Source organism: Salmo salar, chromosome ssa02, assembly GCF_905237065.1.
Source record: "Salmo salar chromosome ssa02, Ssal_v3.1, whole genome shotgun sequence".
Lineage (NCBI taxonomy): Eukaryota > Metazoa > Chordata > Actinopteri > Salmoniformes > Salmonidae > Salmo > Salmo salar.
The window spans coordinates 842,501-858,869 of record NC_059443.1 but is presented as its reverse complement, the minus strand read 5'-3'; the positions used below and the strand labels follow the sequence as shown (position 1 = coordinate 858,869).

The 16,369-nt window shown below is 41.4% G+C and overlaps 1 protein-coding gene across 1 annotated transcript in view; it reads right to left on the bottom strand.

Moving 5' to 3' along the window:
• The window catches only part of LOC106592657 (CUB and sushi domain-containing protein 3), a 500,234-nt gene that overhangs the window by 367,675 nt on the left and 116,190 nt on the right, over positions 1 to 16,369 (bottom strand). Inside the window, 1 exon segment of the mRNA XM_045696358.1 lies at positions 14,682 to 14,889. Coding sequence (XP_045552314.1) covers positions 14,682 to 14,889 — 208 coding nt within the window.

The following is a 16,369-nucleotide window of genomic DNA, read 5'->3' as shown; positions in this document are numbered from 1 at the left end:
TAACAACATGGTTATCAGCTGCTGTAGTCTATAACAACATGGTTATCAGCTGCTGTAGTCTATAACAACATGGTTATCAGCTGCTGTAGTCTATAACAACATGGTTATCAGCTGCTGTAGTCTATAACAACATGGTTATCAGCTGCTGTAGTCTATAACAACATGGTTATCAGCTGCTGTAGTCTATAACAACATGGTTATCAGCTGCTGTAGTCTATAACAACATGGTTATCAGCTGCTGTAGTCTATAACAACATGGTTATCAGCTGCTGTAGTCTATAACAACATGGTTATCAGCTGCTGTAGTCTATAACAACATGGTTATCAGCTGCTGTAGTCTATAACAACATGGTTATCAGCTGCTGTAGTCTATAACAACACGGTTATCAGCTGCTGTAGTCTATAACAACATGGTTATCAGCTGCTGTAGTCTATAACAACATGGTTATCAGCTGCTGTAGTCTATAACAACATGGTTATCAGCTGCTGTAGTCTATAACAACATGGTTATCAGCTGCTGTAGTCTATAACAACATGGTTATCAGCTGCTGTAGTCTATAACAACATGGTTATCAGCTGCTGTAGTCTATAACAACATGGTTATCAGCTGCGGTAGTCTATAACAACATGGTTATCAGCTGCTGTAGTCTATAACAACATGGTTATCAGCTGCTGTAGTCTATAACAACATGGTTATCCAGCTGCTGTAGTCTATAACAACATGGTTATGCAGCTGCTGTAGTCTATAACAACATGGTTATCAGCTGCTGTAGTCTATAACAACATGGTTATCAGCTGCTGTAGTCTATAACAACATGGTTATCAGCTGCTGTAGTCTATAACAACATGGTTATCAGCTGCTGTAGTCTATAACAACATGGTTATCAGCTGCTGTAGTCTATAACAACATGGTTATCAGCTGCTGTAGTCTATAACAACATGGTTATCAGCTGCTGTAGTCTATAACAACATGGTTATCAGCTGCTGTAGTCTATAACAACATGGTTATCAGCTGCTGTAGTCTATAACAACATGGTTATCAGCTGCTGTAGTCTATAACAACATGGTTATCAGCTGCTGTAGTCTATAACAACATGGTTATCAGCTGCTGTAGTCTATAACAACATGGTTATCAGCTGCTGTAGTCTATAACAACATGGTTATCAGCTGCTGTAGTCTATAACAACATGGTTATCAGCTGCTGTAGTCTATAACAACATGGTTATCAGCTGCTGTAGTCTATAACAACATGGTTATCAGCTGCTGTAGTCTATAACAACATGGTTATCAGCTGCTGTAGTCTATAACAACATGGTTATCAGCTGCTGTAGTCTATAACAACATGGTTATCAGCTGCTGTAGTCTATAACAACATGGTTATCAGCTGCTGTAGTCTATAACAACATGGTTATCAGCTGCTGTAGTCTATAACAACATGGTTATCAGCTGCTGTAGTCTATAACAACATGGTTATCAGCTGCTGTAGTCTATAACAACATGGTTATCAGCTGCTGTAGTCTATAACAACATGGTTATCAGCTGCTGTAGTCTATAACAACATGGTTATCAGCTGCTGTAGTCTATAACAACATGGTTATCAGCTGCTGTAGTCTATAACAACATGGTTATCAGCTGCTGTAGTCTATAACAACATGGTTATCAGCTGCTGTAGTCTATAACAACATGGTTATCAGCTGCTGTAGTCTATAACAACATGGTTATCAGCTGCTGTAGTCTATAACAACATGGTTATCAGCTGCTGTAGTCTATAACAACATGGTTATCAGCTGCTGTAGTCTATAACAACATGGTTATCAGCTGCTGTAGTCTATAACAACATGGTTATCAGCTGCTGTAGTCTATAACAACATGGTTATCAGCTGCTGTAGTCTATAACAACATGGTTATCAGCTGCTGTAGTCTATAACAACATGGTTATCAGCTGCTGTAGTCTATAACAACATGGTTATCAGCTGCTGTAGTCTATAACAACATGGTTATCAGCTGCTGTAGTCTATAACAACATGGTTATCAGCTGCTGTAGTCTATAACAACATGGTTATCAGCTGCTGTAGTCTATAACAACATGGTTATCAGCTGCTGTAGTCTATAACAACATGGTTATCAGCTGCTGTAGTCTATAACAACATGGTTATCAGCTGCTGTAGTCTATAACAACATGGTTATCAGCTGCTGTAGTCTATAACAACATGGTTATCAGCTGCTGTAGTCTATAACAACATGGTTATCAGCTGCTGTAGTCTATAACAACATGGTTATCAGCTGCTGTGGTCTGCTCTGTTCTAATCCCAGGGATTCAGCATGCTGTGCTCTGTTCTACTCCCAGGGATTCAGCATGCTGTGCTCTGTTCTAATCCCAGGGATTCAGCATGCTGTGCTCTCTCCCTGCCAGAGGCCTGTGCTGGTTTCTCTGGCTAACCATGCCAGGGTTGAGTGGCATCCTAACCCATTTACACTGCACTACTTTAACCAGGGCCCATAGGGCCAGGGCCACACTGTAACCCATTTACACTGCACTACCTTAACCAGGGCCCATAGGGCCACACTGTATAAGGGACATACTGCACTACTTTAACCAGGGCCCACAGGGCCAGAACCACACTATATAGGGAATATACTGCACTACTTTTAACCAGGGCCCACAGGGCCAGAACCACACTATATAGGGGAATATACTGCACTACATTAACCAGGGCCCACAGGGCCAGAACCACACTATATAGGGAATATACTGCACTACATTAACCAGGGCCCACAGGGCCAGAACCACACTATATAGGGAATATACTGCACTACTTTAACCAGAGCCCACTGGGCCAGAACCACAATATATAGGGAATATACTGCACTACATTAACCAGGGCCCACAGGGCCAGAACCACACTATATAGGGAATATACTGCACTACATTAACCACGGCCCACAGGGCCAGAACCACACTATATAGGGAATATACTGCACTACATTAACCAGGGCCCACAGGGCCACACTATATAGGGAATATACTGCACTACATTAACCAGGGCCCACAGGGCCAGAACCACACTATATAGGGAATATACTGCACTACATTAACCAGGGCCCACAGGGCCAGAACCACACTATATAGGGAATATACTGCACTACATTAACCAGGGCCCACAGGGGCCAGAACCACACTATATAGGGAATATACTGCACTACATTAACCAGGGCCCACTGGGCCACACTATATAGGGAATATACTGCACTACTTTAACCAGGGCCCATAGGGCCAGAACCACACTATATAGGGAATATACTGCACTACATTAACCAGAGCCCACAGGGCCAGAACCACACTATATAGGGAATATACTGCACTACATTAACCAGGGACCACAGGGCCAGAACCACACTATATAGGGAATATACTGCACTACATTAACCAGGGCCCACAGGGCCAGAACCACACTATATAGGGAATATACTGCACTACATTAACCAGGGCCCACAGGGCCAGAACCACACTATATAGGGAATATACTGCACTACATTAACCAGGGCCCACAGGGCCACACTATATAGGGAATATACTGCACTACTTTAACCAGGGCCCACAGGGCCAGAACCACACTATATAGGGAATATACTGCACTACTTTAACCAGGGCCCACAGGGCCAGAACCACACTATATAGGGAATATACTGCACTACTTTAACGGGCCCACAGGGCCAGAACCACACTATATAGGGAATATACTGCACTACTTTAACCAGGGCCCACAGGGCCAGAACCACACTATATAGGGGAATATACTGCACTACATTAACCAGGGCCCACAGGGCCAGAACCACACTATATAGGGAATATACTGCACTACATTAACCAGGGCCCACAGGGCCAGAACCACACTATATAGGGAATATACTGCACTACTTTAGCCAGAGCCCACAGGGCCAGAACCACACTATATAGGGAATATACTGCACTACATTAACCAGGGCCCACAGGGCCAGAACCACACTATATAGGGAATATACTGCACTACATTAACCAGGGCCCACAGGGCCAGAACCACACTATATAGGGAATATACTGCACTGCATTAACCAGGGCCCACAGGGCCAGAACCACACTATATAGGGAATATGGTGCCATTTGGGCCAAACCCTGATGCTTTTATCTTCTGCCTTCAACAATCCTTCCTCGGCTCCCCGCCTCTCCACCTGCCTCCCTCCCTCCCTCCCTCTCTCCCTCCCTCCCCGCCTGCCTCCCTCCCTCTCTCCCTCCCTGCCTCTCCTCAGCCTCACACACAGTCAATGCAGCACAATACAAACCCAACATACAGCTATTAAACAAGGTTTTAGACAGGACAAACAGTCAATGCAACACAATACAAACCCAACATACAGCTATTAAACAAGGTTTTAGACAGGACAAACAGTCAATGCAACACAATACAAACCCAACATACAGCTATTAAACAAGGTTTTAAAAAGGTCAAACAGTCAATTTGGGGCTCCCGGGTGGCGCAGCGGTCTAAGGCACTGTATATAAGTGCTAGAGGCGTCACTACAGACCCTGGTTCAATTCCAGGCTGTATCACAACCGGCTGTGATTGGGAGTCCCATAAGGCGGCGCACAATTGGCCCAGCGCCGTCTGCGTTTGGCCGAGGTAGGCAGTCATTGTAAAAAAATAAATAGATAATTTGTTCTTAACTGACAAGTCTAGTTAAATAAAGGTTAAATGAATAACAAGAGATAACGAGTGGTGCAACAGTAAGGATGTAATACAGTGTTTCTGAAGTGTGAAGGGACTTTGGTTTGGTCAGATAATATACTTGGCATTTTGAGGTGTTTTTTCAACAGTGTGCAGCTCCATAATACCTTGTTATTACATTTTACATTTTATTCATTTAGCGGAAGCTTTTTTCCAGAGCGACTTACAGTCAGTGCATTCATCTTATTGAGGTAGCTAGTGGAAACAAGCACATATCTCAGCCATAGTAAGTAAATGTTTATATCAGCATTAGTCTGCCTTGTTATTGTAATCATATGTTACGGTAACATAACACTATGACAAGCCTGTCCTACAGCTGCTGTAATCATATGTTACGGTAACATAACACTATGACAAGCCTGTCCTACAGCTGCTGTAATCATATGTTACAGTAACATAACACTATGACAAGCCTGTCCTACAGCTGCTGTAATCATATGTTACAGTAACATAACACTATGACAAGCCTGTCCTACAGCTGCTGTAATCATGTTACGGTAACATAACACTATGACAAGCCTGTCCTACAGCTGCTGTAATCATGTTACGGTAACATAACACTATGACCAGCCTGTCCTACAGCTGCTGTAATCATATGTTACAGTAACATAACACTATGACCAGCCTGTCCTACAGCTGCTGTAATCATATGTTACAGTAACATAACACTATGACAAGCCTGTCCTACAGCTGCTGTAATCACATCAGTCATTATGTTAGAATAACCTATGTGACCTTTTCAATGTGAAAAATGCCAATAATATACTGAATATGAGATATCTCAGACTGTTACCAGTACTACAGAGTATAACTATTGAATAACACAACCCAAAGACATTTGTCATGATTTGCCCTTTTCCTCCTCTCTCTCTCTCCCACTACAGTTTTATGATTGCTACTCTTTTAGAAATGGAAGTTAAATCCGTTTGTTACCACAGACAGAGAGACGTTGTAGTACGGTAACATCAAAAGGTTGAATAATGAAACAATATTTCTGCATTCCAAACAACCGGAAGGGTCCGTGGATACTTAAAGAACAATCATGTTGAATTCATTTCTAATTTGCGATGTAACTAAGTGTCACGGATCATTCTGGAACATTCATTGCGCACACCTGGTCCCTATTCCCACTGATTGTATTGGTATATATGTGCCCTGTGTTTACCATGGTGGGGTCGATTATTGTTACAATGTCCGTTGGTGCGTGTGAGTACCTGTGCTGTGTGTTTTGGGCTTTTGTGCCCTTGTGGATTGCGTAGATGATTACGGGTCTCGTCCCGTGTGTTAATCATTGTGCGCTTGTGATTTTTTATTCCAGGTACTCCTCGCTCTTTTGTTTGGGTTTCAACCCTGTGTTTTTGTTACGTGTTTGCAAGGTCTTCGTCCCTGTGCCTTTGCACGGCACGCTGTAATTTGGGTTTAATTTAAAAAACTATTACGCATTCCTGCGCCTGTCTCCCAAATAATTTATGCCAACGTGACTCTAGGGACAGTAGAACAACATAACTGAATCTCTGAATGTGTATATTTCCCAGTGATCAGATTCACATCTTGATATTGTGGAACTTATATGATTAAATACGAAACTATTTGTGAGAAGATGTAATGTGGTGTTAGCCTTCTAAATGAGAATTTTTTTCTCCAAATAAAATCTTAACCAAGTCAGTGGCCATGCCCACGTGAGCACAGACATTATGACAAAAGGAGAGAATGTCCTTTTCCCCCGAGTGCTTAAGGTCAGGGGAGTTTCCTGGCCATGGACCCAAAATATTGATGTTTTGTTCCCCGAGCCACTTAGTTATCACTTTTGCCTTATTTTCAAGATGCTCCATCATGCTGGAAAAGGCATTGTTCGTCACCAAACTGTTCCTGGATGGTTGGGAGAAGTTGCTCTCGGAGGATGTGTTGGTACCATTCTTTATTCACGGCTGTGTTCTTAGGCAAAATTGTGAGTGAGCCCACTCCCTTGGCTGAGAAGCAACCCCACACATGAATGGTCTCAGGATGCTTTACTGTTGGCATGACACAGGACTGATGGTAGCGCTCACCTTGTCTTCTCCGGACAAGCTTTTTTACAGATGCCCCAAACAATCGGAAAGGGGATTCATCAGAGAAAATGACTTTACACCAGTCCTCAGCAGTCCAATCCCTGCTTCTTTGCTGCCCTTCTTGACACCAGGCCATCCTCCAAAAGTCTTCGCCTCACTGTGCGTGCAGATGCACTCACACCTGCCTGCTGCCATTCCTGAGCAAGCTCTGTACTGGTGGTGCCCCGATCCCGCAGCTGAATCAACTTTAGGAGACGGTCCTGGCGCCTGCTGGGCTTTCTTGGGCGCCCTGAAGCCTTCCTCACAACAATTGAACCGCTCTCCTTGAAGTTCTTGATGATCCGATAAATGGTTTATTTTGGTGCAATCTTACTGGCAGCAATATCCTTGCCTGTGAAGCCCTTTTTGTGCAAAGCAATGATGACGGCACGTGTTTCCTTGCAGCTAACCATGGTTGACAGAGGAAGAACAATGATTCCAAGCACCACCCTCCTTTTGAAGCTTCCAGTCTGTTATTCAAACTCAATCAGCATGACAGAGTGATCTCCAGCCTTGTCCACGTCAACACCTCACACCTGTGTTAACGAGAGAATCACTGACATGATGTCAGCTGGTCCTTTTGTGGCAGGGCTGAAATGCAGTGGAAATGTTTTTTGGGGATTCAGTTCATTTGCATGGCAAAGAGGGACTTTGCAATTAATTGCAATTCATCTGATCACTCTTCTTAACATTCTGGAGTATATACAAATTGCAATCATACAAACTGAGGCAGCAGACTTTGTGAAAATAAAAATGTGTGTCATTCTAACAAAACTTTTGGCCACGACTATAGTAATCAACGTGTAAGCTATTCTGTTTGTGTGTTTATGTAATTCTGTGTGATTATTTAGTTTGTTAGTAAATAAATAATTAAGCCAATTTGTATAATGCCGATTCATCATTTATGCTAGGGTTGTTTGTGCAGATATCCAAGGACTGTACAACATTCAGAATGAGACTGAAGGTAAATAAGAATTAATTAATTGACTGATGTAAGAGATATTTATATCTTTAGAGTTTAGTTGGGAGAACTCGTTAGATAACTTTTTCCATGGTGCCCTAGATTACTACTTAATGAATTCTTGCATGAGTAATTTAATCGCGTAATAATTTAACGTGGTATGTAATTATTTTATAATGATAGTCAAGACACGACACGACACATTTGAGTTCAAGTCATTTTGATGACATCCATCCTGTTGTCCTGGTATTGTCATGGTAACCCCTTTACTGGTCAGGACGTGACAGGTATGGTATTTAGATTCCATCCAATCAAACGGTCTATTTGTCTTTTTTAACACTGACAGTGTTTATCCTTTTCCACTTCAACACTACGTATGTGACCCGATTCAGGACACTAGGTGTATGTCACAAGTCACGACTTCACAGGAGAGCCTTTTGAACATAAAAAAAATGTCATCTGTAAATACGAATAAAATTGTTAAATTACGAGCCTGGTTGGTTTAGCCACAGAAAAAGTCAGCAACCTTCCCGCTAACCATGATTGGCTGAGATAAAGAGTGGGCTGGACATGCCGAGAGATGAGTCTGAATTGGTCTACGGTGTTGCATCTTGTGTCTATAAAATGAGCTGCTCGTAATGCGTAAATAATCCTTTCTATTGCCGTTTTTTTTAAAGATATTATGTTAGCCATGGAGAACTGCAAATATGTTGCTACTGCTCTCAATACCATTGCTGCCCTGAATCAGGCGCTATCGACAAAGGTCAGTGGGAAAAAGTTGTGATGGACTACTTTCTGGACGACGATCGTGCCATGCAATGCTGACTCTCTCTCATTTCATAACACGTTTTGAAATCAGTGGAACACAACGGGCCAAACGAGCTGGGTAAACTAAACGGAAACAATACAGGATGTCTGATAAAATGGGTTGCAGTCTGCCGTGAAGCTTTCATCCATGTATACAGGTAAGAATCTAGCTACGGATTCAGATATTATACCTTTCTAATTTTATCTGAAAGTTGTTTTCACTGCAAGCTAAAGCTTAGTGTTAGCTAGCCAGCTGGAGTTCGATGGCTGGCTTGCAAACTAATATTAACTTATTTGTATGAAGTCTCTCTCTCTCTCTCTCTCTCTCTCTCTCTCTCTCATTGTGTGCTGGAGTCAGACCAGCTGCAAATCGTCCCATAATCAAGACCTCTACAAATACTCATTCCTGCCACCTCCACTCTGCCAGATCGTAAACTCTGCTCAGTCAGTCGTTATCCTAGCCTTTTGTCAGTTCTCAAGATCCTATTGCCCTGCTGTGCTTGTTTCCCTGCCTTACACTGTTTTGTCCTCTCGTTGCAGTTACCACCCTGTCTCTGTCTCCTGTACCACATCTCACCACCTAACCACCTTGCTCTGGACTTCACTCACCACCACCACCACCTTGGATTCCCCTCAGGACCTGTTTACCCTGTTCAACTCAGTCAACTTCAACCTCACTCTACAACTTTGGGGTTTTCTGCAACTCATCTGAGCTACCCCGGTTTTGCACTCCATATATGTCTGTGTACAATAAACATGTTGGTTCATTCATCCCTGCTTCCGCATCTGAGTCCGCTCTTGGGTTCCCTGTGTTCTCTACGCGTAACAGTTTTCTCAGAATGCCATTTCGGCATTGCTAGTTATAGCCTAATGTTAGCTAGCTAACATTGAACGTATTGGTTAACTTTAGCTAGCTGTGACAATCGGTTTGTATTGCTAGTTAAAGCTTGCAGCTTCGATGCTCTGGAGCCTGGTGTTGTTGTCACCAAGGAGCTTTCAGACTGTCGGGACCAGGTTTCAGCTGCTGCACAACGCTGACATCCTTCCTCCCATAGATGGTCTGCCTGTAAAAGCACCACCTGGACTGGACACAGCTAGGCAAACTATATTATTGAGAAGATCAGGGAGTTTTGTGACGAAGAGGCTATGGACATCACATGCCCTACACCAAAGTCAAGGGCAGGACAGAAACAGGCTCTCTGAATACACACTACCGTTCAAGCGTTTGGGGTCACTTAATGTCCTTGTTTTTGAAAGAAAGCAAATTTTTTGTCTGTTAAAATAGCATCAAATTAATCCGAAATACAGTGTAGACATTATTCATGTTGTAAATAACTATTGTAGCTGGAAACGGCTGATTTTCTTATGGAATATCTACATAGGTGAACAGAGGCCCATTATCAGCAACCATCACTCGTGTTCCAATGGCCCGTTGTGTTAACTAATCCAAGTTTATCATTTTAAAAGGCTAATTGATCATTAGAAAACCCTTTTGCAATTATGTGTCACGGCTGTCGAAAGGATCGGACCAAAGTGCAGCGTGTGTTTCGTTCCACATATTTATTTAATCCGTGAAACTATGCAATACATCAATTAACTGAAATCTACAAAAGCAACAAACCGTGACGCAGAGGAGAAACAAACACTACTCACAAATAATCACCCACAAAAACAGGTGGGACAAACATCAGCTTAAATATGACCTCCAATTAGAGACAACGACGACCAGCTGCCTCTAATTGGAGATCATACCAAACAAAACCAACATAGAAATACAAAACTAGAAACTGAACATAGAAATACAAAACATAGACAAACACCCCCTGTCACGCCCTGACCTACTCTACCATAGAAAATAACCACTTACTATGGTCAGGACGTGACATTATGTTAGCACAGCTGAAAACTGTTGTTCTGATTAAAGAAGCAATAAAACTGGCCTTCTTTAGACTAGTTGAGTATCTGGAGCATCAGCATTTGTGGGTTCGATTACAGGCTCCAAATGGCCAGAAACAAAGAACTTCCTTCTGAAACTCATCAGTCTATTAGTGTTCTGGGAAATTAAGGCTATTCCATGCGAGAAATTGCCAAGAAACTGAAGATCTCGTACAACGCTGTGTAGTACTCCCTTCACAGAACAGCGCAAACTGTCTCTGACCAGAATAGAGAGAGGAGTGGGAGGCCCCAGTGCACAACTGAGCAAGAGGGCAAGTACATTAGCATGTCTAGTTTGAGAACAGATGCCTCATAAGTCCTCAACTGGCAGCTTCATTAAATAGTACCTGCAAAACATCAGTCTCAACATAAACAGTGAAGAAGCGACTCCGGGATGCTGGCCTTCAGGGCAGAATTCCTCTATCCAGTGTCTGTGTTAGTACCCATCTTAATTTTTGTTTTTATAGGCTAGTCTGAGATATGGCTTTTTCTTTGCAATATTTATATGTGTGGTCGTAACATTATTTTGTGACATACCACAACAATATCATGTGACCGTATCAAGTGTCCAACACTTAAATATATGGCGCATGCATCTGTTTATGTACTGTACATGTGCACCTTCCTCAGGTTTCAACTCAGATTGCATGGCCTTAACTTATGTATGGAATACTATGTGATAAGTGTGTTTGTAACAGTATATAAAGTATGCTAATGTACTGGTGTGAAGGCATTTGGGCAGTGGTGTAAAAATACTTTAAAGTACTACTTAAATCGTTTTTTTTTGTGGTATCTGTACATTACTTTACTATTGATATTTTAGGCAACTTTTACTTCACTACATTTGTAAAGAAACTAATGTACTTTTTACTCCATACATTTTCCTCGACACCCAAAAGTACTCGTTACATTTTGACAGGAAAATCGTCCAATTCAAACACTTATCAAGAATGTGGTCACTCCCTGGTCCATCCCTACTGCCTCTGATCTGGAGGACGCACTAAACACAAATGCTCAGTTTGTAAATGATGTCTGAGTGTTGGAGTGTGCCCCTGGCTACCCATCAATAACAAAATCATACGGTTATGCCGTCTGGTTTGCTTAATATCAGGAAGTTGAAATTGTTTATTTTTTACTTTTGATATTTAAGTACATTGTGCCCCCAGGCTATCCGTCAATAAAATTATATTTTTTTGTTGTTGTGCCGTCTGGTTTAATATAAGGAATTTGAAATGATTTATACTTTTACTCAAGTATGACAATGAAGTATTTTCTCCACCACTGGATGTGGCTGGGGGTTTTAGCATTTCTTTCACATGACCCATCAATTTACACAAGTGTATCTGGGTAAGCGTCATCTAATATTTATATCATATTTTTATCTGGACACTTTCTGTTGACCTGGAATGTTTCCTTATTGTAAGCTACTACCACTTTTAATATTTATCACATGACCTCATGTGAATCCTTAAAGGAGATGGGTGGGGTTAAAGGCTTAAGAGGGTGTGAACGATGCTGAATGGGCGTAGACAAAGAAGAGCTCTCCAGTAGGTGTACCAAAACATTCAAACGCCCTTTTCTCAAACGTGAGTTTACAAGTGTATCAACTTTCAAAGTAGAATTACTTTCCCATTGTTCCTCAAAAATGCAGTGTATAATATACCATTTTGTAGCTCTGAGTCTCTACTTTTATCCAATGTACAGTAATAAAACAGAAATTTAAATGTTGCTACATAAGACCGAATCCAGGTGGTGAGTCACACATGTACAACATTTCCCTCGATCTGTACAGTCAGTGAATATGACTTAGTGAATTCCAATACTAAGAGATTTTCTAATCCATCCTGTCAGGGGAAGAAAGAGGTGTTCCTCTGGGCGTTAGAAGGTAATTGATTTCACATAATGTTGACCTTTTCTGCACACTGAGCCATTTTACTGAAATCTAAATGACACAAATATTGTAGGAAGAATGAAAAAAAGCATTCAGTTACTGAGACACTCAACGACCGCGTCCCAACTGGCACTTTAATCACTTTACAGGGAGCCTTGGTCAAAAGTAGCGCACTAGATAGGGAATTACTGAGCCACTCTGAAATGTTTGCATTCCTGGCTGCACCCTGAACTATTTAAGGTCTAGGGCTTGGGGACTCGTTAGGTAATAACTTAGAGAGGAAAGGTCTAGGGCTTGGTGACTGGATAGGCAATAACTTAGAGAGGAAAGGTCTTGGGCTTGGGGACTGGATAGGCAATAACTTAGAGAGGAAAGGTCTAGGGCTTGGGGACTGGGGACTGGATAGGCAATAACTTAGAGAGGAAAGGTCTGGGGCTTGGGGACTGGTTAGGCAATAACTTAGAGAGGAAAGGTCTAGGGCTTGGGGACTGGATAGGTAATAACTTAGAGATGAAAGGTCTAGGGCTTGGGGACTGGGGACTGGTTAGGCAATAACTTAGAGAGGAAAGGTCTAGGGCTTGGGGACTGGGGACTGGATAGGCAATAACTTAGAGATGAACGGTCTAGGGCTTGGGGACTGGGGACTGGTTAGGCAATAACTTAAATGCGGAGATTTACCTGTCAAACAGGAAAAGGGGCTGTAAACTGTAGATCGTACATTGGTACATTGGTTGCAGTACCATAGAAAAGTGACTCATACCATTATAACCCTAGAGTCTATTGACGCACCGGGGCATCAATCTAAGTAACATAATAAAAAATCTCCATTAAAATCCATCAATTTAAGTGATGGAGATATCTGTTTGAACTAGAGATATCTGTTTGAACTAGAGATATCTGTTTGAATTAGAGATATCTGTTTAAACTAGAGATATCTGTTTAAACTAGAGATATCTGTTTGAACTAGAGATATCTGTTTAAACTAGAGATATCTGTTTGAATTAGAGATATCTGTTTGAACTAGAGATATCTGTTTAAACTAGAGATATCTGTTTGAACTAGAGATATCTGTTTGAACTAGAGATATCTGTTTAAACTAGAGATATCTGTTTGAATTAGAGATATCTGTTAGAACTAGAGATATCTGTTTGAACTAGAGATATCTGTTTGAACTAGAGATATCTGTTTGTTTGCGTGGGCTGTGTCTCAATCCACTACATCCTCCTATGTCGCCCTTCAGCATCTACGGTGGAAAGTAGCAAAGCTACCAGCGCTGTTTGTCAGACCAGGAGACATCCCGAAAATACGGTGTTCTCACCAAAACGTCTGTAGTAGGGGTGTGCCTAGTAGTCGGACAAAATGAGTATCGTAACGAATATGGACAATTATCTGAATCCGATTATGATCAGAGTATTTTTTGTTGCTGTTGTAATTTTCCGTGATCTAAAGAAAATAAAAAGTTGTGGTGCCAGGATCTTTCTCATATCAGTCGTGTGCGAGGTTCTGTGTGGTCCAAATAACTCAACTGGCTGTCTGTAAAGAGAAAGGCGGGCTGTACGTTGATCCTGTTGTTCTGATTGGATAGAGTGAACCTGTACCTCTCAGAGAGAGAATGCCAAGAGTGTGCACAACTGTCATCAAGGCAAAGGGTGGCTGCTTTTAAGAATCTCAAATATACAATTTATTTTTGATTTGTTTAACACTTTTTTTTGGTTAATACATGATTCCATATGTGTTATTTCATAGTTTTAATGTCTTCACTATTACTCTACAATGTAGAAAATAGTATAAATAAAGAAAAACCCTGGAATGAGTAGGTGTGTCCAAACTTTTGACTGGTACTGTAGATATTCCAGAATCCTGACTCACCAGATACTGTGTGGCTCTGATATTTCTACCTCCAGACAGTTGTGTTTCTCAAACACATTATAGGTGTAACCAAGGTGAAGTGATCTGTCGACGGGCCCTTGAGCAAGGCACTTAACCCTACATTTCTCCAGGGTAGCCGTTGATAACGGCAGACCCTGACCGTGACCCCAACTCTCCGAGGGTGTCTCACAGGGAAATGGAACATGCAAAAATCACATTTCCATTTCACACACGAGTATAAAACACACATGTATATGTGTGTGAAACAGGACAAATATAAGAACACACCTAATTATAATTCTTATTACATCAGTTGGCTTTAGATGAGTCAAGTGTTTATTAAATAAACACAAACAATCCTGACTCACCAGATAGTGGGCGGCTCTGATCCTTCTACCTCCAGATAGTCGTGTTTGTCCTCCATCTGGAAGTCAGTGAATACCAGTGAGATGGTGTCTCCAGGGTCAGCCAGCACCGTCCACTTACATTCCCCAGCGTTGGAGAGGTCACTGAGGGATTCAGGGCTGGAGATGATCCCACTGGACCCCCTTAGCGTACCTCCACACGTGTCCTCAGCTGCAGTGGTGGGGGAAAAAATACCCAACTGTCATATTTGAGTAAAAAGTAAAATAGCTTAATAGAAAATGACTCAAGTAAAAGTGAAATTCACTTAAGTATCAAAAGTAAAAGTATAAATAAATAATTTCAAAGTGCTTATATTAAGCAAACCAGACGGTAAAATTTTTATGTTTTACAGATAGCCAGGGGAACACTCCAACACTCAGACGTCATTTGCAAACAAAGCATGTGTGTTTAGTGAATCCGTAAGATCTGAGGCAATAGAGATGACCAGGGATGTTCTCTTGATAAGTGTGTGAATTGGACCATTTTTCTATTCTGCTAAGCATTCAAAATGTAAATGAGTACCTTTGGGTGTCAGGGAAAATGTGTGTATGTATTATTCTCTTTAGGAGTGTAGTAAAAGCAAACGTTGTCAAAAATATAAATAGTAAAGTAAAGTACAGATACACCAAAAAACGACTTATGTAGTACTTTCAAGTATTTTTACTTAAGTACTTCGCACCAAACAAACAGAAGAACACATACGTTTAATATCAATGAATCTGTTGGCTCTGTTCCAATATGTAGACTAGAATAATACTAAGAATGAAGCAATGTATTTGGCTATATGTATTCCAAGTTGTATGCTAGCTTGTATGAATCTGACAGCATGGATAACAGTCCAAGGTATCCGGATTTACAGGATCAATTGTCTGTGTTCCAAGCCCCCTGCCTGCTCTTCTCCTTCTGGTCTGAGGGGTTCAGAAACCTTTGGTTCGTCAGAAGACTCAGACAACCACAACAGATTTCAAACCATTCTGTTCCAATATCAAGATTCTACATTAACATACCACATAGAATGAAACAACTGGGTTCCGGTGTTCTAAGTGTTCCGGTGTTGGCCACGCGTTCTAAGTGATATTCTAGTATATTGGAATGTCATCTTTATGTTCTTGGCCTCAATAAGTGAGCAGGCGCTTGAAGAACACAGCATCTGAGCCACATTATGATGAGGCCTCTATAACATACCAACAAAGATGTTCACAAGTCTTTTAGGGCCAAGTGTAAGTCAAGTCTCAAGTCTTTTAGCGCTAATTCTAAGTCAAGTCTCAAGTCTTTTGGGGCCAAATCTAAGTCAAGTCTCAAGTCTTTTAGGGCCAAGTCTAAGTCAAGTCTCAAGTATTTTAGGGCCAAGTCTAAGTCAAGTCTCAAGTCCCTTTTGGCAATGGCTTTCAGCCTGCTGTGGGTTAGGTCTATAAACCTTGTAAATTATTTTAAGAGACTCTTGTATGAAAGAACACACATCAGGCACTATCTAAATCAAAATACATTTCCTTTTAAAATGTAGACAGTTTACATTAATAAAAGTCATTGTACAGGATATAAAAAATCGAACATAACATTTTAAAGTGCATGGTATTTTGTGGCAGACGTTGTCTATATTTCACTTCATTCTGTCACGCAAACAGAATCTGTAGATGAGGGAAGATAAATG